Source organism: Panthera uncia (assembly GCF_023721935.1).
Source record: "Panthera uncia isolate 11264 chromosome B2 unlocalized genomic scaffold, Puncia_PCG_1.0 HiC_scaffold_24, whole genome shotgun sequence".
NCBI lineage: Eukaryota > Metazoa > Chordata > Mammalia > Carnivora > Felidae > Panthera > Panthera uncia.
Genome location: NW_026057580.1, coordinates 33,760,887 through 33,786,058, shown reverse-complemented (window position 1 = coordinate 33,786,058; position 25,172 = coordinate 33,760,887). Strand labels below are relative to the sequence as shown.

At 39.2% G+C, this 25,172-nt stretch overlaps 1 protein-coding gene across 1 annotated transcript in view; it reads right to left on the bottom strand.

The window, feature by feature from the left end:
* The window catches only part of SDHAF4 (succinate dehydrogenase complex assembly factor 4), a 35,820-nt gene extending 11,179 nt beyond the window's left edge, over positions 1–24,641 (bottom strand). The window contains exons 1-2 of the mRNA XM_049653887.1: positions 24,469–24,641; positions 11,446–11,595 (exon numbers count right to left, since the gene is read on the bottom strand). Of these exons, the coding sequence (XP_049509844.1) occupies positions 11,446–11,595; positions 24,469–24,532 (214 nt within the window). The 5' untranslated portion in view covers positions 24,533–24,641. The remainder of the gene's footprint in view (positions 1–11,445; positions 11,596–24,468) is intronic.
* Between the last annotated feature and the right edge of the window lie 531 nt (positions 24,642–25,172).

The window sequence follows — 25,172 nt, the reverse complement described above, 5'->3', positions numbered from 1 at the left end:
TGAGTTCGAGCCCTGCGTTGGGCTCTGTGCTGGCAGCTCAGAGCCTGGAGCCTGTTTCAGATTCTGTGTCTCCCTCTCTCTCTGACCCTCCCCCGTTCATGCTCTGTCTCTGTCTCAAAAATAAATAAACATTAAAAAAAAATAAAAAATAAATAAAATAACATGCCATTCCTTTTAATGACTGAATAGTATTCCACTATATGTACTTACCACATTTTGTTTACCCATTTACCTATCGATGAACATCTGAGTTGTTTCTTTCGGCTATTGTGAATAAAGTTGCTATGAACAGTTGCTATGTTGCTCCACGTTGTTGCCATCACTTGTTTTCCAGTTTTCCTTAAATTGTAGCCATCATACACACCCACTGCAGTTGAAGTGGTATCTCACTGTAGTTTTGATTTGTAATTAGTGGTGTTGAGCCCTATTTCAAGTGCTTGTTAGTTATTTGTATATCTTCTTTAGAGAAATGTATGTTCAAGTCATTTGCCCATTTTTGAATTAGGTTGTTTTTGTGGAGTTGTAGGAGCTTTTCACATACTCTGGATATTAACTCTTTGTCAGCTATATTATTTACAAATATTTCTGCCATTCTGTAGGTTATCTTTTTACTTTCTTGATAATGTCCTTTGATGTACAAAATTTATTAATTTTGCTAATGTGCAATTTTATCTATTTTTTGTGTTTGTCGTCTATGTTCTTGGTGTCATAGCAATTAAACAGTTGTCAAACTCAATATCATGAAGATTTTCCCCAATGTTTTCATCTAAGAATTTTATAGGCTTACCTCTTAATTTTAGGTTTTCGACATTTTTAGAGTTAATTTTTATATATGGTATAAGGTAAGGGTACAATTTTTTTCTTTTGCATGTGATTATCCAGTTTTCCCAGAACCACTTATAGAAAAGACTGTCCTTTCCACCACCGAATGAACATGGCACCCTTCTCAAAAACCAACTGAGCAATAGGTGGGGGTTTACTTCTGGGATTGCTGCTTTTGTGTATGATGCTTTAATGAAAATATTCCTCTCAGATTTTTGTGCTTGGCTAAAACCAGGAAAGAATTTTACCTTTAGATTATACCAACTCTTTAATGGTCTCTATCATTTTGGCAGATTGATCTGGTTATTAGCCTGGGCTTAAAAAAGATGCTATAAATTGAAATATTTAACTGAAAGAACGAAAACAGAAGTTTTCATATTCTGAAGAGTTCCAGATACAGGTCCCTATATCCTCTGTTGATTATCTTCTTACTTAGGATGCTTCACTGCATAGATGGGTTAACTCTCAGGAGACTGGATAAATTAGACAAACAGGGCAGCCTTGCCAAAGTTTCAAACTGGTATGTTTGCATGTATGCTGTCTACAACGTTATTTTTTGAATAGCAAATGCATGCACATGTTCCACAATTCAAAGATACAAAAGAGTACAGAATAAAAATGAAGTACCATTTTAAAAATCAGAGCTTGGTGTGCCTGGGTGGATGAATTGGTTAAGCAGCCCACTCTTGTTCAGCTCAGGTCGTGATCTCATGAATTGTGAGATCAAAGCCCCACACTGGGTTTTGTGCTGATAGCATGGAGCCTATTTGGGATTCTATCTCTCCCTTTCTCTCTGTTCCTTCCCGGCTTGCTCGCCCTTCTCTTTCTCAAAACAAACAAACAAACAAACAAACAAACTTTAAAAAAAAACCCACAGCTTTAGAACATGAGTGGAATTTTGTGTACACTAAATACAAAACAATGTTTAGTCTATCATCCCACCATCCTCAAAAACCCCTTTCCTCTCCAAACTTCCTCTTCTCTTTCTCCAACTATATGGCTACAGTGAGAACCACCACCTTCACCTGTGACCCACCCCAGTGCCACCCACATTGATTTAGCTATAGGCACCCAATCCAAGCTTGGCCAATGAGCTCTTTTCTTAGGAAATTTTGAATTAGAGGGGCATCTGGCTGTCTCAGTTGGTACAGCAGGCAACTTTTGGTCTCAGAGTAATGAATTCAAGCCCCATGCTGGGTGTGGAGCCTACTAAAAATAAAATAAAATACTTTTGGAATTATAACTAAACAACTAGTTATTTTCAGCTAGTTGCTCTATTGACCTGAGTAGATGCTGGGAACAGTTCCTTCTGCCCAGTGGACTTAAAAGGGAGTCTAGGGGGGCGCCTGGGTGGCTCAGTCGGTTAAGCGGCCGACTTCGGCTCAGGTCATGATCTCGCAGTCTGTGAGTTCGAGCCCCGCGTCGGGCTCTGTGCTGACGGCTCAGAGCCTGGAGCCTGTTTCAGATTCTGTGTCTCCCTCTCTCTCTGACCCTCCCCCGTTCATGCTCTGTCTCTCTCTGTCTCAAAAATAAATAAACGTTAAAAAAAAATTAAAAAAAAAAAAAAAGGGAGTCTAATGACAGAAAACAACAAAAAGAAGAGACCGGGGACAAGAGAAGGAGGGAGAATATCCTGGTTTCCATATACTGTTTACTCCTATGGTCTGTTTTTTTCCAAGGTCCAGCAGCATCACTGCCCTGAGTACCCCACCTATGTACCTCGTAGCCCAATAACAACCTACACTACCTCTTGTTTAAGTCTGCTCAAGTGGTTTTCTGTTACTCAGATCAAAGCAGGTCTCAGTTCATATACTTTGTCATATGAATAATGGCTTATAACGAATAAAACAATCAAACACAATCAATCAATGTCAGGGGGCTTAAAAATTATTTTTTTTTTGATCTACACATATTGATGGTCAATATGGGAATTTAGTCATTGTGAAATATGCTTCATTATTGTTAATAAAGAATTATAAACAATAACATATTTATTTCATTCTTTCTCTTCAATAACTAAAATATTTTGATACTTCAAAAATTAAGGAAGGAGCTTTACTATAAAGGCATACTTCATTTTACTGTGCTTCACACATACTACATTTGAAAAAAAGTTTATTAATTTTGAGAGAGAGAGAGAAAGAGAGAGAGGGAGGGAGGGGCAGAGAGAATCCCAAGCAGGCTCCACACTGTCAGCAGCACAAGCCTGACACAGGACTCAAACCCATGAACTACAAGATCATGACCTGAGCTGAAATCAAGAGTTGGGCACTTAACCAAGTGAAATACCCAGGAGCCGGAGATACTGCATGTTTTACAAATTGTGGCATCCCTACAGTGAACAAGTCTATTGGTGCCGTTTTTCCACACAGCATTTCCTCGCTTTGTGTTTCTGTGTCATATTTTAGTAATTCTCACAATATTTCAAATTTTGTTATTATTATCATATTTGCTATTGTGATCTGTGATGAGTGATCTTTGATATTACTATTCTAATTGTTTTGGGGCATCAGGGCTCATATCCATATAAAACAGTTAACTGATACACATTGTGAATGCTCTGAATGCTCCATGAACAGCTGTTCCCTTGTCTTTCCCCCTCTTTGGGCCTCCCTATTCCCGGGAGCAAAATAAGACTAAAATTGGGCCAATTAATAACCCTACAATGGCTTCTAAGTGTTCAAATGAAAGGAAGAGTCACATGTCTCTCACTTTAAATCAAATGCTAGACATGAGTAGGCTTAACAGGGAAGGTACCCATTGAAAGCTGAGACAGGCCAAAAGCTAGGCCTCTTGTGATAACCAGTTACCCAAAATGTGCACTCAAAGGAAAAGTTCATGAAGGAAATTAAAAGTGCTACGTCAGTGAATACACAAATGATAAGAAAACAAAACAGCCTTATTGCTCATTGAGAACATTATAGTAGTCTGGATAGAAGATCAAACCAGTCACAACATTCCCTTAAGATAAAGCCTTCCAGAGCAAGGGCCTACTCTCTTCAGTTCTTTAAAGACAGACAGGTAAAGAAGCTCCAGAACAGTTTAAAGCTAGCATAGCTTGGTTCATGAGGTTTAAGGAAAGAAGCCATCTCCATACCATCAAAGGGCAAGGTAAAGCGGCAAGCGCTGATATAGAAGCTGTAGCAAGCAATCCAGAAGATCTAGCTAAGATAATTAATGAAGGTGGCTACATTAAACAATAGATTTTCAATGTGGACAAAACAGCCTTCTATGGAAAAAGGACTTTCATAGCTGGGGAAAAGAAGTCAATGCCCGCCTTCAAAGCTTCATAGAATAGGCTGACTCTCTTGTTAGGGGGGCTAATGTAGCTGGTGACTTTAAGCTGAAGCCAGTGTTCATTTACCATTCCACAAATCCTACGGCACTTAAAAACTATTCTAAATCTATTCTTCCTATGTTCTATAAATGGAAAAACAGAGCCTGGATGACAGCACATCTGTTCACAACATGGTTTACTGAATATTTTAGCCTGCTGATGAGACCTACTGCTCAGAAAAAAAAGATTCCTTTCAAAATATGACTGCTCACTGACAATGCACCTGGTGCACAAGAGCTCTGATGAAGATGTACGATGAGATTAATATTGTTTTCATGCCTAACACAACATCTATTCTTCAGCCCAAAGATCAAGGAGTCATTTGACTTTCAAGTCATATTATTTAAGAAATACATTTCATAAGGCTGCAGCTGCCATAGGTGGTGATTGCTCTGATGGATCTGGGCAAACTACATTGAAAACCTTCTGGAAAGGATTCACCACTCTAGATGCCATTAAGAACATATGTGATTCATGGGAAAAGGTCAACATATCAACATTACAAGGAGTTGAAAAGAATTTCATTCCAACTCTCATAAATGATTCTAAAGGGTTCAAGACTTCATTGGGGAAAATGCAGATGTGATAGAAATAGCAAGAAATCTAGAACTAAAAGTGGACCCTGAAGATGTGACTGAATTGCTGCAATCTTGATTTAAAACTTTAATGGACAATGGGGTGTCTGGGTAGCTCATTAACTCTTGATCTCTAAATCAATCAACTCTTGATTTTGGCTCAGGTGATGAACTCCTGGTTTGTGGGATTGAGCACCACGTTGACAGCTCAGGAGCCTGCTTGGAATTCTCTCTCTTCCCTTCTCTCTGCCCCCACCCCTGGCTCATGCATGTATTCTCTTTCTCTCAAAATAAATAAACACTAAAAAAAAAAAAAAAAAAAAAAAAAAAAAGAGAGAGAGACTTAAAAAAAAAACTTTAATGGGTAAGGAGTTGCTTCTTGTGGATGAGCAAAGAAAGTGGTTTCTTGAGATGAATCTACTCCTACTGAAGATGCTGTGAAGATTGTTGAAATGGTGAGAGGGCCAACATGGCGGAGAAGTAGGGGGATCCATATGTCCCGCGTCTCTCAAACAAAGAAGTGTAGAAGCCAAAGGACTTTGAACACCAGAGCCTGGGAGGAAAAGAGACTGAATCTACTAGGAAGAAAATGGGAAAGCTGGAAAAAAGATAGGTGGGTAACTGCAAACTGGGGGAAATAAAAAAGGCCGTGTGGGCACAGAGGGGAGGGACCCCCTTCTGTGGAGAGACAAAGGGAAGAGAAAGAGCCTCTAGGGAAGTACAGGACCTAGCTGGACAGGAGAAAGACCTTGGACTGAGACTGAGAGGGATCTTATCTCTAACTGTGGGGCTTTCTTCAGACTGGGGCCAGCTCCCTGTTCGAGCACCTGGGGAGGAAGGAAGCCAGGCCTGGGTGTGGTGGTAGGTCAGAGGCTCAGTCTGCAGCTGGAGAAAGTGGTTCCCTCCCTGGAGACAGAACCTGCCTGCATCTGCCACCCTGGGGCGCAGTGGCTGGGCCGAGGGCTCAGTCTGCAGGAGGATAAGGCAGCTCCAGTTTCCCTGGAGTGCTGTGGGAAAAGACAAAGCCTGCCTGCATCTGCCACCCCAGGGGCTTGCGGCAAGGGCAGCAGCTCTCAGTCGCAATAAGTCCGCAACAGAAGTCAGTCTTCCCTGAAGTGCGGTGGCACAGACAAAGCCAGTCGGGAACACATATTGCAGCACTGAGAGGCGCTTTCCCAGCACCAGAGAGCACAGAGCGGGACTTTGAATTCTAGCCAAGCACAGGGTCAAGGCAGTTGGTGGAGCGAGAAGGACTGCCCCATCTGCGCCCACAGCACAGTGAGGACGACTCACACAACAGTCCACCAGGTCTGGCTCCGTGGAGAAGAGACTGGAAGATCACCATTCCCCCCTCCCCCACCACCACCAAGAAAGGGCCTCAGGGATCACTCTGGGGGTCCATAGTGGAGGTGGGTCCAGATAATGCCAAACCATGCCCCTCTGCACTGGGTAACTGTGTATCTACCAGAGTGGCACAGACCCTGCAGACAGCTACTTGAGACAAGCAATGCAGCATTGCCTGGATTAACTCTAGGTCAATTCTGGATATATAGATATATTCTCACCCCCAACCAATTTCTCCTCCTTATCTCTTCCCTCCCCTAGGCTGGTTACTCTGGTTATTGGTCTGTCTAAACAAGCATATTTAATCCATTGTCTTGATACATGTTCTACACCTCCTTCTTTACACTCCTTTCTCTTTCTCTAGAATAATCTAGCCATATACCATCTACCCTGTCTGGGTAATTTTATCTTCGTTTCGTTTTTCCCGCCTCCTTCTTTATTTTCCTTTCTCTCCCTCTGGATTAAGCCTTTTAGTCTCTCTGCCTAGTCAACTTTTATTTCCACACACACACCCCCACAGCCCCTCCCTGCCCCCGCCCCTGTCATTTCTCTCTTTGTATGTGCTCTTCCATCAGCACTGCCTCCACCTTCTTCTTTACTTGTAGTCCGTGTTTTGGGGTTTTTTGTTTTTAGTGTCTAGGTTTTTGTTTTTGTTTGTTTGTGTTGTTTGTGTGTTTGCGTGTTTTTGTCTCCTGTTTGTCTATCAGTTTTTCCTTTACAGGGCTACTCCAAGGAACAAATCAAAGCACATCTGGTGGAGGGTACAAAATATTACTACGAGTAGGGTAATAAAATAACCAAAGTCACAACGACAGAGAGCAAGTAACAATCCCAAAAAAAACACCTCCCGAAGGGCCAGGCCCTGGACAGTGTATGACCCTCCTTTAATATAGCAGTGCTTGCAGATGCAGAGCACACAAGCTTTTAAAACGCATAAGGTAGAGAAAGCTAGCCAAAGTGACAAAACGGAGGAATTCTTCTCAAAAGAAACTCCAGGAAGTCGCGACAGCTAATGAACTGATCAAAACCAACGTAAGCAATATAACGGAACAAGAATTTAGAATAATAGTCATAAAAGTAATCGCTGGGCTTGAAAAAAGCATAGAGGACTGCAGAGAATCTATTACTACAGAGATCAATGGATAAAAAATAGTCATGATGAATTAAAAAATACTACAAATGAGGTGCAAAATAAAATAGAGGCAGCCATAGCACGGATTGAAGAGGCAGAGGAGAGAATAGGTGAATTAGAAGATAAAATTATGGAAAAAGAGGAAGCTGAGAAAAAGAGATAAAAAAATCCAGGAGTAAGAGGGGAGAATTAAAGAACTAAGTGATGCAATCAAACGAAACAATATCCATATCACAGGAATTCCAGAAGAAGAGAGAGAGAAAGGGGCTGAAGGTGTACTTGAACAAATCATAGCTGAGAACTTCCCTGATCTGGGGAAGGAAAAAGGCATTGAAATCCAAGAGGCACAGAGAACTCCCTTCATATGTAACTTGAATCGATCTTCTGCATGACATATCATAGTGAAACTGGCAAAATACAAGGATAAAGAGAAAATTCTGAAAGCAGCTTGGGATAAACAGACTCTAACTTACAAAGGGAGACCAGTAAGACTAGTGGCAGACCTATCTACTGAAAGTTGGCAGGCCAGAAAGGAATGACAGGAAATCTTCAATGTGATAAACAGAAAAAATATGAATCCTTTATCCAGCAAGTCTGTCATTCAGAATAGGAGAGATAAAAGTTTTCCCAAACAAACGAAAACTGAAGGAATTCATCACCACTAAACCAGCCCTACAAGAAATCCTCACGGGGATTCTGTGGGTGAAATGTTGCAAGGACCACAAAGTACCAGAGACACCACTACAAGCATGCAACCTACAGATATCACAAATGCCTCTAAACCCATATCTTTCAATAATAACACTGAATGTAAATGGACTAAATGCCCCAACCAAAAGACATAGGGTATCAGAATGGATAAAAAAAAAAGAACATTTATTTGCTGTCTATAAGAGACAGAGATAATACCTATCCTTCTCAAGCTGTTCCAAAAAGTAGAAAGGGAAGTAAAACTTCCAGACTCATTCTATGAAGCCAGCATTACTTTGATTCCCAAACCAGAGACCCAGCAAAAAAAGAGAACTACAGGCCAATATCCCTGATGAATATGGATGCAAAAATTCTCAACAAGATACTAGCAAATCAAATTCAACAGTATATAAAGAGAATTATTCACCATGATCAAGTGGGATTCATTCATGGGCTGCAGGGCTGGTTCAATATTCGCAAATCAATCAATGTGATACATCACAATAAAAGAAAAGATAAGAACCATATGATACTGTCAATCAATTAAGAAAAAGCATTTGACAAAATTCAGCATCCTTTCTTAATAAAAACCCTCGAGAAAGTCGGGATAGAAGGAACATACTCAAACATCATAAAAGCCATTTATGAAAAGCCCACAGCTAATATCATCCTCAATGGGGAAAAACTGAGAGCTTTCCCCCTGAGATCAGGAACATGACAGGGATGTCCACTTTCACCGCTGTTGCTTAACATAGTGTTGGAAGTTCTCGCATCGCAATCAGACAACAAAAGGAAATCAAAGGCATCAAAATTGGCACAGATGAAGTCAAGCTTTCATTTTTTGCAGATGACATGATATTATATATGAAAACCCAACAGACTCCATCAAAAGTCTACTAGAACTGATACAGGAATTCAGCAAAGTTGCGATAGAAAATTAATGTACAGAAATCAGTTGCATTCTTATACATTAATAATGAAGCGACAGAAAGATAAATAAACTGATCCCATTCAAATTGCACCATGAATCATAAAATACCCAGGAATAAACCTAACCAAAGATGTAAAAGATCTGTGTGCTGAAAGCTATAGAAAGCTTATGAAGGAAATTGAAGAAGATTCAAGGAAAGAAATGGAAAAACATTCCGTGCTCATGGACTGGAAGAATACATACTGTTAGAATGTCAATACTACCCAAAGTAATCTACACATTCAAGGCAATCCCAATCAAAATTGCACCAGCATTCTTCTCAAAGCCAGAACAAGCAATCCTAATTTTGTATGGAACCACAAAAGACCCCCAATAGCCAAAGTAATATTGAACAAGAAAACCAAAGTGGAAGGCATCACAATCCCAGACTTTAGTCTCTACTACAAAGCTGTAATCATCAAGACAGCATTGTATTGGCAAAAAAACAGACACATAGACCAATGGAATAGAGTAGAGACTCCAGAATTGGACCCACAAATGTATAGCCAACTAATCTTTGACAAAGCAGGAAAAAAAATATCAAATGGAAAAAAGACAGTCTCTTTAACAAACTGTGCTGGGAGAATTGGACAGCAACATGCAGAAGAATGAAACTAGACCACTTTCACAAAAATAAACTCTTTTTACACCATTCACAAAAATAAACTCAAAATGGATGAAGAACCTGAATGTGAGACAGGAAACCATCAAAACCCTAGAGGAGAAAGCAGGAAAAAACCTCTCTGACCTCAGCCGCAGCAATTTCTTACTTAACACACCTCCAAAGGCAAGGGAATTAAAAGCAAAAATGAACTATTGGGACCTCATCAAGATAAAAAGCTTCTGCACTGCAAAGGAAACAATCAACAAAACTAAAAGGCAACCGATGGAATGGGAAAAGATATTTGCAAATGACATATCAGACAAAGGGCTAGTATCCAAAATCTATAAAGAACTCACCAGACTCCACACCCGCAAAACAAATAATCCAGTGAAGAAATGGGCAGAAGACATGAATAGACTCTTCTCTAAAGAAGACATCCAGATGGCCAACAGGCACATGAAAAGATGCTCAATGTCACTCCTCATCAGGAAATACAAATCAAAACCACACTGAGATAACACCTCACGCCAGTCAGAGTGGCCAAAATGAACAAATCAGGAGACTATAGATGCTGGAGAGGATGTGGAGAAATGGGAACCCTCTTGCACTGTTGGTGGGAATGTAAACTGGTGCAGCTGCTCTGGAAAACAGCGTGGAGGTTCCTCAAAAAATCAGAAATAGATCTACCCTGTAAGCCAGCATTAGCACTGCTAGGAATTTACCCAAAGGATACAGGAATGCTGATGCATAGGGGCACTTGTACCCCAATGTTTATAGCAGCACTTTCAACAATAGCCAAATTATGGAAAGAGCCTAAACGTCCATCAACTGATAAATGGATAAAGAAGTTGTGGTTTATATATACAATGGAATACTATGTGGCAATGAGAAAGAATGAAATATGGCTTTTTGTAGCAATGTGGATGGAACTGGAGAGTGTGATGCTAAGTGAAATAAGTCATACAGAGAAAGACAGATACCATATGTTTTCACTCTTATGTGGATCCTGAGAAACTTAACAGAAGACCATGGGAGGAGGGGAAGGGGAAAAAAAAAGTTACAGAGAGGGAAGGAGGCAAACCATAAGAGACTCTTAAAAACTGAGAATAAACTGAAGGTTGATGGGGGTGGGAGGGAGGGGAAAGTGGGTGATGGGCACTGAGAAGGGCACCTGTTGGGATGAGTACTGGGTGTTATATGGAAACCAATTTGACAATAAATTTCATATTAAAAAATAAAATTAAAAAAATTGTTGAAATGGTAACAAAGGATTCAGAATATTTCATAAACATGGTTGATACACCAGTAACAGAGCTTGAGAGGATTGACTTCAATTTTGAAGGAAGTTCTATTGTAGGTAATCAAACAGCATCTCTGCTACAGAGAAATCTTTCATGAAAGGAATAAATCAATGCAGCAAACTCCACTGTTGTCCTATTGTAAGAAATTGCCACAGCCCCCACCTTCAGCAACCACCACCCTGATTAGTCAGCAGCCATAAACATCAAGGCAAGTCCCTCCACCAGAAAAAGCATTACAACTTACTAAAAACTCAGATGATGGTTAGGATTTTTTAGCAGTGAAGTATTTTTTAATATTTATTTATTTTTGGGGGGGAGGGATAAAGAGAAAGGGGACAAAGGATTTCAAGCAGGCTCGCTGCTGACAGCAAAGAGCCCAATGCAGTGGTCAAACTCATGAACCATGAGATCACAACCTGAGCCAAAGTCGGATGCTCAACGATGGAGCCACCTAGGTGTCCCAGCAATAAAGTATTTTTAAATTAAGGTATACATATTTTTTTTTGACACAATGCTAATGCACACTTTATAGACTGCCATAGAGTGTAAACATAACTTTCATATGCACTGGAAAATCAAAACAATAATGTGACTTGCTTTACTGCCATTTGCTCTATTGCAGTATTCTGGAACCAAACCTGTAATATCTGTGAGACGTGCCTATACTCACTTGTCAGTGGTTCTTTCTCTAAATTAGGGTCTTCTGGTGCATCAAAACGACCTTCTGGTAACTTTGGCTTCTTATGAGACTGTTTGATGGGTTTGGATTTTTCTCCTTGAGAACTCATTTTCCTCACGGAACAACACACAAGTGGTGATCCTAGAGAGTGGAGACAGTGAAAAAATAGGAGCTGCTTATTTATTCTACTTTAAAAAATTAACAATTTATTTGTTTTTAGTTAATACACTCACTTTGATCAAAGTTCAAAAAGTACAAAAGGACATATAGCTAAAAATCTTCCCTCTATCTTCCAGACAGGCATTTCCCTTCCTTGGAGGCAACTAATATTATCAGTTTAAAAAGAAGAGCTCTGAAATAAATTAACCATTATCAAAATCATAAAAACTTCTAATATAAAATACTGATTCCTGTCTGAAGCAATGCCCAAAATACCAGAAATGAGATCATTAACAGTAACTAAATAGTACAAAGTTTAATGACAGGATTTACTATTTAAATCGCAAGGGACTTGTGATTTAAATATATCTTAATCCAGCCTAAATGTCCATCAACTGATGAATGGATAAAGAAATTGTGGCTTATATACACAATGGAGTACTACGTGGCAATGAGAAAGAATGAAATATGGCCCTTTGTAGCAACGTGGATGGAACTGGAGAGTGTTATGCTAAGTGAAATAAGCCATACAGAGAAAGACAAATACCATATGTTTTCACTCTTATGTGGATCCTGAGAAACTTAACAGAAGCCCATGGGGGAGGGGAAGGAAAAAAAAAAAAAAAGGTTAAAGAGGGAGAGAGCCAAAGCATAAGAGACTCTTAAAAACTGAGAACAAACTGAGGGTTGATGGGGGGTGGGAGGGAGGGGAGGGTGGGTGATGGGTAGTGAGGAGGGCACCTTTTGGGATGAGCACTGGGTGTTGCATGGAAACCAATTTGACAATAAATTTCATATAGAGAAGAAAAATAAATAAATAAATAAATAAATCTTAATCCTAATTAAAATATGTTTGAATCCTAATCATGGTCTTCTTTTCCTGCCAATTAACATTTAAAAATGTATTAGGCATTTACAATATAAAAGTGAGATCACTTTCACTATAGGTTATAAAGAGAAAAGTTGAACAACTTTCAGTACTATGAAAGTTATGCAACCCTTGTCAAGATAATGTTCAAAAGGCTAAACCACCCTGAAAAAATGACCTCAGGGTTGGGTTTTCAACTTTCTAAAGGAATGGCTCCAAGGCAAACCAAGGTAGGGACCAGTTCCAGTTCCACCACTGTGGTTAAGTGGAATAATGGCTTCTGAAGATCAGAGCCTAATACCCAGAATCTATGAATAAGTTAGGTTCCATGGTAAAGGAGAATTTAGGTAGCAGTTCGAATTAAGGCTACTCATCAGATGACCTTGGGCCAGGGCGATTATCCTGTACTATCTGTGTGGGTCTGCTGTAACCACAAGAATCCTTAAAAGGGGAAGAGACAAATGGAAGAGAGAACTAGAGAGAGAGCAGTATGAAATAGCCTTGATGGATATTGCTGACTTCGAAGATGGAGGAAAGGGGCAATGAGTCAAGGAACTGTAGCAGCCTCTAGCAGGTGGAAAAGGAAGGAAATAGATTCTCCCCCTAGAGCCTCCAGAAGGAACATAGCCCTAACACTTTGATTTCAGTCCAGAGACTTCTCACCTCCAGAACTGGAAAATGTTTTAAGCCACTAAGTTTGTGACAATCTGTTGCAGCTACAGTAGGAAACTAATACAAGCACTTACTAGTTGGACCTTTGTCAAGCGACTTACAAAGTCGCTTTTTTTTTTTTTTAATGTTTATTTTTGAGAGAGAGAAAGAGAGAGAGAGAGGAAGAATGTACACGGGGGAGGATCAGAGAGAGAGGGAGACAGAGGATCTGAAGCAGGCTCTGCGCTAACAGCAGAGAGCCTGATACGGAGCTCGAACTCACAAACCCTCAGCAAACCCTGAGTATGTGACCTGAGCCAAAGTCTGACGCTTAACTTAGTGAACCACCAAGGCACCCCAAGTGACTTACCCTTTCTAAATCTGTTTCCTCCTGTCTAAATTGAAGGTAAGAGTACCTATCTCATGAGTTGCTAAATAGATTAAATAAGACAATTCATGCATAGCACTGAGTACTGTGACAAATTTTATCTATTATCATCATAGTATTATCTGGAAGCTCCTGGTAGCATTACATATAATTAGAATTTTCTTTCATTATATGTATTTTATTCATATTCTAGTTATCACTACATCACCCTACCCTCTACTTTAAAAAGTTATATAAACATGGGCGCCTGGGTGGCTCAGTTAGTTAAGCGTCTGACTTCGGCTCAGGTCATGATCTCGCGGTTCGTGAATTCGACCCCCGTTCCGGGCTCTGTGGTGACAGCTCAGAGCCTGGAGCTGCTTCAGATTCTGTGTCTCTCTCTCTGCCCCTTCCCCATTCATGCTCTGCCCTCTCTCTCAAAAATAAATAAAACATTAACAAAAATTTTTAAAAATTATATAAACAAAATTATAAAAAAATAAAAAATTATAGGGGCGCCTGGGTGGCTCAGTTGATTCAGTGGTTCAGGTCATGATCTCACAGTTTGTGAGTTCGAGACCCACGTCAATCTCTGTGCTGACAGACTGGAGACTGCTTTGGTTTCTGTGTCTCCCTCTCTTTGCCCCTCTCCTGCTCACATTCTGTCTCTCTCTCTCTCTCTCTCTCAAAAATAAACAAACATTAAAAAAAGTTAAAAAAAATTATATATAGGGGAGCCTGGCTGGTTCAGTCAGTAGAACATGCAACCTTGGAGTCATGAGTTTGAGCCCCATGTTGGGCACAGAAATTACTTTGAAAAATTTTATATATATATATATATATATATATATATATATATATATATACACACACACACATATATATATAATGTGTGTATATATATATGCACACATATGCACATATTTATATATATATGTGTGTGTGTGTCTTTTTATACATATACACTGTTCACAGCCAACTTGGAATTTATATAAGATTTGTTTGTAAGATTAAAGTTAAAATTACATACAAACTGTATTAGCAATTTCAAAATAGTACATCAGGCTCTTCATTTGTTTATCTACTGTATGAGTGAGTAGAGAAATTATAGTTTGACCAACTGGAATACAAACTAGCATTCTCCCACAAATCCAAGAGCCCACAAAACACAAATATTAAAAAAAAATATATAACTGAATGTTTTAATAAAGCTATGACAATGATCTACAGGATTAATACAGTTTTCTCCCATCTACATGCTCACTTATATAAATGCTTCATATTTATGATATTAATTGGCTGAGAAAAACTCTGCCCCTCCCCCACTCATGCTCTGCCTCTCCCTCTCAAAAGTAAATAATAAAACATTAACAAAAATTTTTAAAAATTATATAAACAAAATTATAGAAAGTTAAAAAATTACAGGGGTGCTTGGGTGGCTCAGTCCACAGCCAACCTGGAATTTATATAAAAATTTCTATATACATTAAAATGAAAACATGTATTTATTTAAAATTTTTATTTATTGACTTAGAGTACAGATCATTTTGCCTTCAAACTCCCACTTTAGTATCTAAGCACATATTGCATTTTTTCTTATGTTCTCATAATAATACTTAAACATATACTAAAAGGCTAAAGAGAAAAACTGGTAATAACATCTTATAAGGCAGCATTTATTTTAATTTTTTTTTAATGTTTATCTATTTTTGAGACAGAGAGAGACAGATCATGAACGGGCGAGGGGCAGACAGAAAGGGAGACACAGAATCCGAAGCAGGCTCCAGGCTATGAGCTGTCAGCACAGAGCCTGACGCAGGGCCCAAACCCATGGACCACAAGATCATGACCCGAGCTGAAGTCGGACGCTCAACCGACTGAGCCACCCAGGCGCCCCAGCATTTATTTTTATTTAAGAAATGGAAAATATAGAAATCTGAGTTTCTGGTTATATTAACATACTTCATATAACAATCTGATCTTGATTCATTGTGATTAACTATTTAGAAAAATATTATATTGAAAATTTTGGTGAACATGGACAATGCTCAATTGAAAGATATTTCCACTCCAAATCATGGGCTTTTTGTTAATTAGTCACTTCTTGTCTGAAATATAGGATTCTTTAGCATTTGACATCAAAATATCCCAATTTAGAAAGTTTGGCCATCCTCCACAATAGAAACTTCAGTCCATCATCTGATGTCCAACTATCTATTCATCTGCAAATCTGTTACAAATTTGTAAAGCATGAAAGGTTGTGTGTAAGTGGTGATAATTCAGTGATAATACAGATTAGATCTAAATTGTGGCTAATGACTGACTAGACTGTGCATCGGGTTACTAAGTAAGTCTATGCTACTGTACATCAAATAACTCACTTTGAAGCCTAAAAATCAGCAAGTATTTAACATATACCAATAGCCACCTGCTCCTGTGCACTCAAGCTCAACTCAATACAATAAAATTAGCACTTTTTGTTTAGGTTTGGTTGCTTTTGCAAATCAAAAAATCTCTTAACTCAAAGCTTGAAATGATATTCAGTGTAAAAATTAATCTTGGTATGTTCTAAATCTGTAGAAATTCCTAAGCACTTATACAAAATCATAAAAATGGCACAAAATATAGTCTTGGGTACCAATTATAATGCAGACAAAATCTGAAGCTAAAAATTTTTCCTCTTGGGGCACCTGGGTGGTTCAGTCGGTAAAACATCTGACTCTTGGTTTCAGCTCAGGTCATGATCTCATGCTTTGTGAGATCAAGCCCTGTGGTGGGCTCTTCGCTGCCAGCTCAGATTCTCTCTCTCTCTCTCTATCTCTCTCTCTCTATCTCTCTCTCTCTCTGCCCCTTCTGCTCTCTCTCGCTCAAAATAAATAAACAAAAAAATATTTTTCCTCTTAAGTGATACAGATATACTAAATATAAATAATACAAGTAATAAATATGTGTTAAATGCCTACTATGTGCCAGGCACTGTGCTAGAAGCTAAAAATAGGACATCTCACTAGAGCTCACAATTATCTGATGGGGCAGGTGTGACTGTCTTTAATTTGCAGTAATTCTGTTCAATATGAACAAAATCATTTCCTGAAAAAGTGGCATTAGGTCAATGTGGTGGAGACTGCTAAATGTCTCAAGTAGCCACTTTTCACTTCTTCCGTTTAGTTCTAGGATTCCCACTCCCACCTTGTTTGCTATTAAGCTGAGCATCAGACCACTCACTTAGAGATTACATTTCACAGCCTCCCTGCAGCCAAGCATCCATGTGTCCAAGTTGTGACCAATGGGTTGTGACCGAAAACGATATGCGTAAATTTTAGGTTGCCTTAATTTTGCAACAAGCTAACTGCCCTGGATTTCTTTTCCCATTTCCTTGGGTTGTAATATAGACATGGCAGGGACCCAGCTTCAACCATGCAGATGTGGACAAAATCCAGAGCAAGGTGATACTTAAAATATTTAATAACTTGTATAGACAGTGCCCATTCAGAACATATGTCCAACCATTCAGAACATAGGTGTAAATAACTAGTAAAATTCTACTACTGTATATGGGGCTGATCATCGGCATTGCCCTACAGATGGTGGAGCAATGAGATGAAAAGAACATGGATCCCCGAATTACCTGTCAAAGCAGAGGTGTCCTGCCTGTCCCATCAGCAGAACCATTACAGCAGCTTGGCCCCTTGCTTCAGTAATACAACAAAGAAGTAAAAAAAAAAAAACAACAACAAAAAACTTGCAAACCAAGGGCATTAGAATCACACGAGTCCCAATGACAGCAACACCACTTATTAGCAATGTGGCCCTGACAAAGTTACTGTATGTATCTCACTGAGTCTGTTTCCCTATTTACAGAATGGGGGTACTTCTACTTATCTTGCAGGCTAGTTCAGAGAAATTAAGTAATGCATATGTCTCTATGTGCGCACACTGAGAGTAATAATAACTTGAGCCTAATTCTAGGACACAAGAGTCAATGTACAAAAGGGTTTTTGGTAAGGAACAGGAAGGTAGGTGTGTTGTTGGAAAAGACAGAAGAGTTGCAAAGTGTAGAACTTTATCTGTAGAAAAAAAAAGTTGCAAGGAAAAGCTAAAAAACCAGTTTTCTCAGGGGACTCTGAGATCAGGGAGGCCTACGTTGAACTATTTTTGCAGACAGGTAACAGGGTGACAGAATGTGGAGAATTCCTCTCATTTCTGGACAGTACAAGAGAAGATAGGGACATTGTGCTCTTTGGCACCCACAAACTTTATAGCTTTGGAAATGAGTCCATGCACAGCAACCTGGCAGTCATGGTGACAGTGAGACACATGTGAGTAGCTTGATGGGCAGACACCAAGAAAAAAGGATCTATCAGATGATAAGGATTAGCAAAGAGGTGAAGGTGAGCCCCAGAGCCACTCCTATGGATTCTGCCTGTCAAACAACAGTAATCAGTAAGCATCAGTAATTACTAAGCATCAGTAATTACAGCTGACCCTTGAGCAAACAAGTTTGAACTGCACAGGTCTGCATACACATGGACTTTTTACAGCACAGTACTGTAAATGTATTTTCTCTTCCTTATGATTTTCTTAATAACCTTTTCTCTAGCTTTAGTGTAAGAATATATAATATGTGTAATCTGCAAAATACATGTTAATCAACCGTTTACATTATCCTAAGTCTTCCGTTCAGCAGTAGGCTTTAATAGTAGTTAAGTTTTGGGGAAGTCAAAAGTTATACGTGGATTTTTTTTTAAGTAGGCTCCACGCCCAGCATGGAGCCCAATGTGAGGTTTGAACTCGCAACCCTGAGATCAAGACCTGAGCTGAGATCAAGAGTCAGACACTTAACCAACTGAGACATCCAGGCACCCTAAAAGTCATATGTGGACTTTTTATGGTACAGGGGTTTAGGCCCTAACCCCCAAATTATTCAAAAGTTAGCTGTATATTAATGTTAGTATTACATTTTGGCCATCAGCAAGCTTCTGACTGTATCAACTACATGGGCAATAGCTGACAAACTTAAAGCAAAAATTATCCTTTGAGAAACAAAATCACCACCATAAAGCCCATGTCTTCTTCATCAAGGGGTGATATGGCCTTATCCAAAGCTTATTCTGAACTGTGTTTACAAGTACATTACAAGAAACAAGATGACCTTTTTTTTTTTTTTTTTGAGAGAGAGAGAGAGACTAGGTGCAAGTGGAGGAGGGGCGTAGAGAGGAGAGTGAGAATCCCAAGCAGGCTCTGTGCTGACAGCACAGAGCCCAATGCAGGGCTCAAACTCCGCAACTGTGAGATCATGACCTGAGCCGAAATCAAGAGTTGGACACTTAACCAACCGAGTCACCCCAGTGCCCCGAAGATGACCTTCTAAAAGAAGAAATAATAGGGGCCCCTGGGTGGCTCAGTCAGTTGAATGTCCAACTTTGGCTCAGATCATGATGTCACAGTTCATGGGTTCGAGCCCCGCATCGGGCTCTGTGCTGACAGCTTAGAGCCTGGAGCCTGTTTCAGATTCTGTGTCTCTCTCTCTTCCCCTCCCCCACTCGTGCTGTCTTCCTCTGTCTCAAAAATAAATATTAAAAAAAATTTTTTTTAATTATTTAAAGAATAATAAAAGCAACAGAAAAAATTGAATTACTGTTAAAAAATTAAAACAACAAACAACTTTTCAGAACTTGTTTCTGACAGTTTGATAAATTAGAGATGCCAAAAACCTACAGCTATAAAACATCTAAAAAGGTTGAAAAATATACAAAAATTTTTTAATCAAAGAACCTTTAAGAAAGTAAATAATGAGAAACTAACAAAGCAGTCCAGCGAGATAACCAAACACTTAAACCACCATATATCCTGTGCCTTTCTCACCTAGAGTTTAGGGTACAGAGCTCCCAGGACAGCAGGGAGAGGAGTCTTTTGAACCTGAGCAAAACAGAAAGCCTATCAGAGGCCAAGACTCAAGGAGGCACGGCACTCAGAAAAGTAATTGAGCCTGAAGATTTTAATGTGCATATAAAACACCCGGGGATCTTTGTTAAAAAAGCAGATTCTGAGTAGGTCTGAGTGGCATCTGCATTCTGCATTTTAACAATCTCGAGATGATGCTCATGCTGCTGGTCTAAAGAACAAGGAGCTAGAAAAAAACTTCCAGTTAATGAAGAGAACTGTGAAGGAAGGATAAGTGTCCATCTCAACCTTGGTTCTGAGTGGATGTGTAAAAGAAGCCTTCTAGAGATTTTGAAAGTACTGGCTGACCATACTTATGTTTATGTATGCCTGATTGCACGCTATCTGCACGGTCGAAAACCCCCCGAGGGGAATACCTTATATAAAGTGGACCCAAGTCTAAAGTTGAGGTGCCCCGGTCACATGGCAAAAGCAGAAGCAAATCCTCTGAAAAATACTCTCTCAACCCATGTCTCATGTAGGTCTCACAGAGAGAATCTCAGGAAAATATGTGTGGAAACAAGCCATCACAAGCAAGAGTCAGCAGAATCAACAAACAGGGCCAGACCATAAAGATTCAACATACTGAAATCACTGACATCAGAATATAAAATAACTATTTAATGTGTTCAAGGAAAAAAAAAGCCAAAAAAAGGAGAAATGAGTAAGAGACTATGCAAGACCAACTTAAAAAACACAGAAACTTAGAAATATAACAATTTAAAGTTAAAGCTCAAACGAAGGGCATTAAATAGCAGAACAGATACAGTTGAAAAGAGAATTTGTGGTCTAGAATTTAGTTCTGAAGCGATTATGCAGGAAAAAGCATAGAGACAAAGATGAAAATAACCAAAGAGAAGCTCACACATGTGGAGGATAAAATGAGAAGGTCTAACAAATGTTTGTTTAATCATAATTCCACAAAGAGATAATGGAAAGACCATGAGAAATAAAGCAGACAGGAATCTTCAGGTGTAGGAAGCACAAAGAAATGCCAAATTAAAGGGGCAAAAATATGAAAAAAAAAAAGAGACAGAGAAGGCAAAATAAATAATATGAAGAAAATAGATTCCATAATGGGGGGAGCCCAGATGGCTCAGTCAGTTAAGCATCTGACTTTGGTTTAGGTCCAGATCTCACCGTTCATGAGTTCGAGCCCAGTGTTGGGCTCTGTACTGACAGCTCACAGCCTGGAACCTGCTTTGGATTCTGTGTCTCCCTCCCTCTCTGCCCCTACCCTGCTCACACTGTCTCTGTTGCTGGCTGTCTCTTTCTCTCTCTCAAAAATAAACAAACAGGAAAAAAACTTAAAAAGTAGATTATATAATGAGAGCAGAAATTTTTTAAAAAGGGAACTTTATGCCTATATAATCAAAGTATACAAAATGAACAATTTTCTAGAAAAATTTAACTTATCAAAACTAAAAGAAAACCTGATAAACAATGCAATAACTGTCGAAGAAATTACATCAGTAATTTAAAATCTTCCCTGGAGGAGCACATAGTTTTATAGTGAGTTATACCAAACACTCAAGGAATAAATAACCTCTTTAAGCAAAATATAACAAAGACAGCAAAAGGGTGGAAGACTCTCGAATTTGATTCTCGAATAGAGGCTAGAATAACTTAATTTCAAAACCAGAAAAGGAAATTGCAAAAAAGCAAAATTACAGGCCAATTTCTAAACAAAATATAAACATATCAAATCCAACATATTAAAAATATAATCATTATGGTATGCCTGGGTGACTCAGTTGTTTAAGGTTTGAACCCCACATTGGGCTCTCTGATGTCTGCACAGAGCTGGCTTTGGATCCTCTGGTTCCCCCCCCCCCCCCCGCCCCTCTCCCCTTGTGCTCTCTCTCAAAAATAAATAAATAAAACTTAAAAAAATATATAATCATGATCAATTTGAATTATTTTCTAGGAATGCTAGAGCATTAGCAAAATCTACAATTCACCAACTCACCAGATTTAAAGGAGAAAAATGATATAATCACTGAGAAGATGAAGAAAAATGAATTCAGTAAATTTCAAGATTTATTGTCTTAAAAACCAGACAAATACATAAACAACAACAAAAACCCTTCTAGACATAGTATAGGACTTCATTAACCTGATAAAGGGCACATCTACAGCTAATATGACACTTAAAGTATGAACACATTCCCTTTACAATCACAAACAAGATATCAACATGTTACTGTAAATCTGAGCAAGGAAAGAGAAAAAAAAGATATAAATATTAGAAAGCAAGAAACTAGATTTTCATTACTTGCAGATAATATAAGTGTCTACCTAGCATACATACCCTCCCCACATAGCTACAAATAAATTATTTAATAAAGTAATTTAGCTAGGCTGCAGGATACAAAAGCATTAATAATTCAACTATGTATCTATACATAAGCAGCAGTCAGAAAATGATAATTTAAAAAATTATTGAGAAGCGATCAAATCGCAACAGGAACTTTTTTTTTTTAAAGAATTTGATATGCAAAGCAGATATGTAAGAAGAGCCAAGGCACTTCTGAAAAACAAATGGGGGCATTTACCCTATTAGATATTAAGACTTATTATAAAGGTATGGTTATTAATACAGCTGATAAATATCAGCACAGGAATAGACAAATTGATGCAACTGAAAAGGAAACCAAGAAATAAACCCATGCATATATGTTCATGTGAACTTGATTTAAGACAGCTGGCATTGTATCAGTGGGGGAAAGGTCTACTATATGGACCAGGACAACTGATTATTGACATGAAAAATAAATGAAATTGGTTTCCTGCCTCACACCATATATAAAAATCAATCCTGGTAGAATAAAGGCTTAAATATAAAAAGCAAAACTATGGTCCTTTGAGACGAAAGTATAGGAGAATAATTCTGACTTTAGGGCAGAAAAGGCTTTCTTAGACAAGATCACAAAGCACTGACAATAAACAAAAGATCAAGACAAAATTACAATAAAATTATGATTATCTGTTCATCAAAAGACAACTTTCTTTTGAAGATGTGTGATTGTACATGCAGAACCATTATTTTACTGTGCTACACTGCATATAATTTTTTTTAAAGACACCATGGAGTGACAAAAACAGCCCCAAACTGGGCTATTTGCCACTTACATAACCAAAAAAGGTTTAGCATTCAAATATATGTAAAGAATATCAAGAAGAAAGATAAAAATGGGGGTGCCAGTTGGCTCAGTCGGTTGAACATCTGACCTGGGCTCAAGTCATGATCTCATGGTTCAGGAGTTTGAGCCCCGCATCGAGCTCACTGCCATCAGCAGAGAGCCCACTTTAGATCTTCTGTCTCCCTCTCTCTCTGCCCCTCCCCTGCTCGCGCTCTCTCTCAAAAATAAACATTAAAAAAAATCCATTAAGAAAATGAAGAGATTTCACCAAAAAAGCTAATATAAATATTTGAAAAGATGTTTAACTTCTCTAATTGGATAAGTTAAAAGAGAAAAGGAATTTAGCTAGGATACTGGATATAAAACCCAGATTTTGCCTAAAGCAAAATCACAATGATCTACCATTTCAAAACCCTATTCAGGCAAAAATCAAATTTTCTGATGATTATCGAATATTGACAAGTATGTGGAGCAAGAAAAACTCTAATACACTGCTGGTAGGAATGTAATTGCCAGTAGGAACAGAAAATGCCTTTACAACTTGGCATCACATTGTAATACTGCAAAGGCCTATACCATAGGTTCCAGAATTCCACTCCTTGCATGAGAACACCCATAACTTATGCAAGAATGTGTAGCAGCCAATCTTGGTGTTTCCAGAATTACCCAAATGTCCACTGAGAAGAAGAATGGAAAAACCGTACGATATATTCTCACAACTGAAAATAACTACAACCTTACACAGCAACATAGATGATTCTTAAAATACAGTGTTAGTAGGAAAAAAGCAAGTAAAATACAAATGGTAAGAAGCCATTTCTATAAAGATCAAAAACATGTAAAATTACACGGCTGCATCAGGAAAAAGCACACAGGTTGCTGTTTAATAACAGAAATATTCTGTTTCTTAAATTGCAAAATGGGTTCATAAATGTAAGCTGTGCTTCATAACTTACTCGTGTTATACATGTTTTGGGTATCAAATACCTCATTCTTAAGTTTTTAACACAAGTGCAAAAGGGATGGTGAATGAACACATAACAAAATGTGCAGTTATTACCTTGAAGGCTGGATAAAAATGGGACTTTCACTTTCTGTATTATTCTTTCCTGGAACATTTAAATGTTTACAATTAACAAGTAATATATCTGGGGAGAAATGAATACAGAAAACAAACTGCATAGAAATCTGGGATTCATTAATATGAGAAGCAGTAATTCTGTTTTCAACTTACACAATTTCTCCAGGATGCCCTCAATTAAACTAATTGTGGTTAAGTTCAAAATATTGAAAAAAGCTTCCAACAAAAATAGGTTAAAAATGTCAGTTTTTACTGAAAGCATACATACTTCTTTGTAGTTAACAATTCGACTTCATCTAATTTTTATTATACTAATTTGCTACCGTGGGGCGACGTCTGCACTTTTCCAGTTTTTTTAAATACAGTAAACCGCTACATTTTTTGATGTAAATTAAATAAGTAAATGAAAGTAAATGAATGATTCTCGTTCCCAAGGGCCGTCTTTTCCATTTTTTTTTTTTCACGAGCATCAAAGCGTAGTGCGCCCTGAGAGCTCCAAAGTAAACAACCTAGAATGTTTGCTGCCCTTCCAGACCAGAGCAATGACCGGAAGGACGCAGGTGTCCAGGCTCTCGAAGGGCTGGGGTGATCTTCTAGCCCTAGTCCCAACCCTGAGCCGGGCGGTGAAGGGACCTGCCCAGGACCAAGACGTGCGTGGCTGAGCTGAGGAAGAGAAGCTCTGCAACACCCAGCACCTTCAGACTCCCGACACACACGCGGCTTCCCCGAGGGAGGCTTTTCTCGCGGCGCTCGGCCTTCGCGACCCCGCCCGCGACCTTGGCCCCGGGGCCGGGCGCCTTACTTGCCGCTCTCCACGCGGTGGCCGGGATGTAGCCAAGCAACCGAGCTAGCCTCGTTACAGTCATGATGCCGACTCCCGCAGCGTCCTCTGGGCTCAGCAGAGGATGAAGGAGCAGGAAGAAGGAGCCAGCGGCGCAGTTCGGAGCCCAACCCACAGGCGGGCCGGATCTCTCGTGAGGCGGGGCGTGCTTGAGATTGGGTGGGGCCTGCGTAAGGAGGGGCGGGGCGTGCGTGTGGCCGGGAGGGGCGGGCTTCCAGAGCTCTTCTAGGAGTCTGTGCTCCAATCCTGGGCTGTGTGCAGGAAAAGGCGGATGGAGAGGGTCAGCTTTTTCGCGAAGAGCGACTCAAGCTACCCTGACCTTCCTGGTGATTAAAATCCCAAATCATGGCTGAAGTTGGATGAGGGAATAATTCCGTGTATTCCTCTTAATCTGAGGCAGAGGTCTTTTGAAAGATCTCTTTTATAGTATACAAAGATAAAAGTACCTTTTACTCTTTTGCCCGTGTAATAGTTTTCTTTCCCCTCAATTCTCTTTTGTTTTTTAAATATCTAATTGTTCAGTGCACTAATTCGTGATTTCTGACTCATTGACCAGATGACCTGAAAGATGACAGTTGTGAATGAAGTGCAGAGCAAGAGAAGGCTTGCCATCTGGTCCAGGCTGTAGTGGAAGGAGCTCTGCCAATTGGCCCTTGAATTCCAAC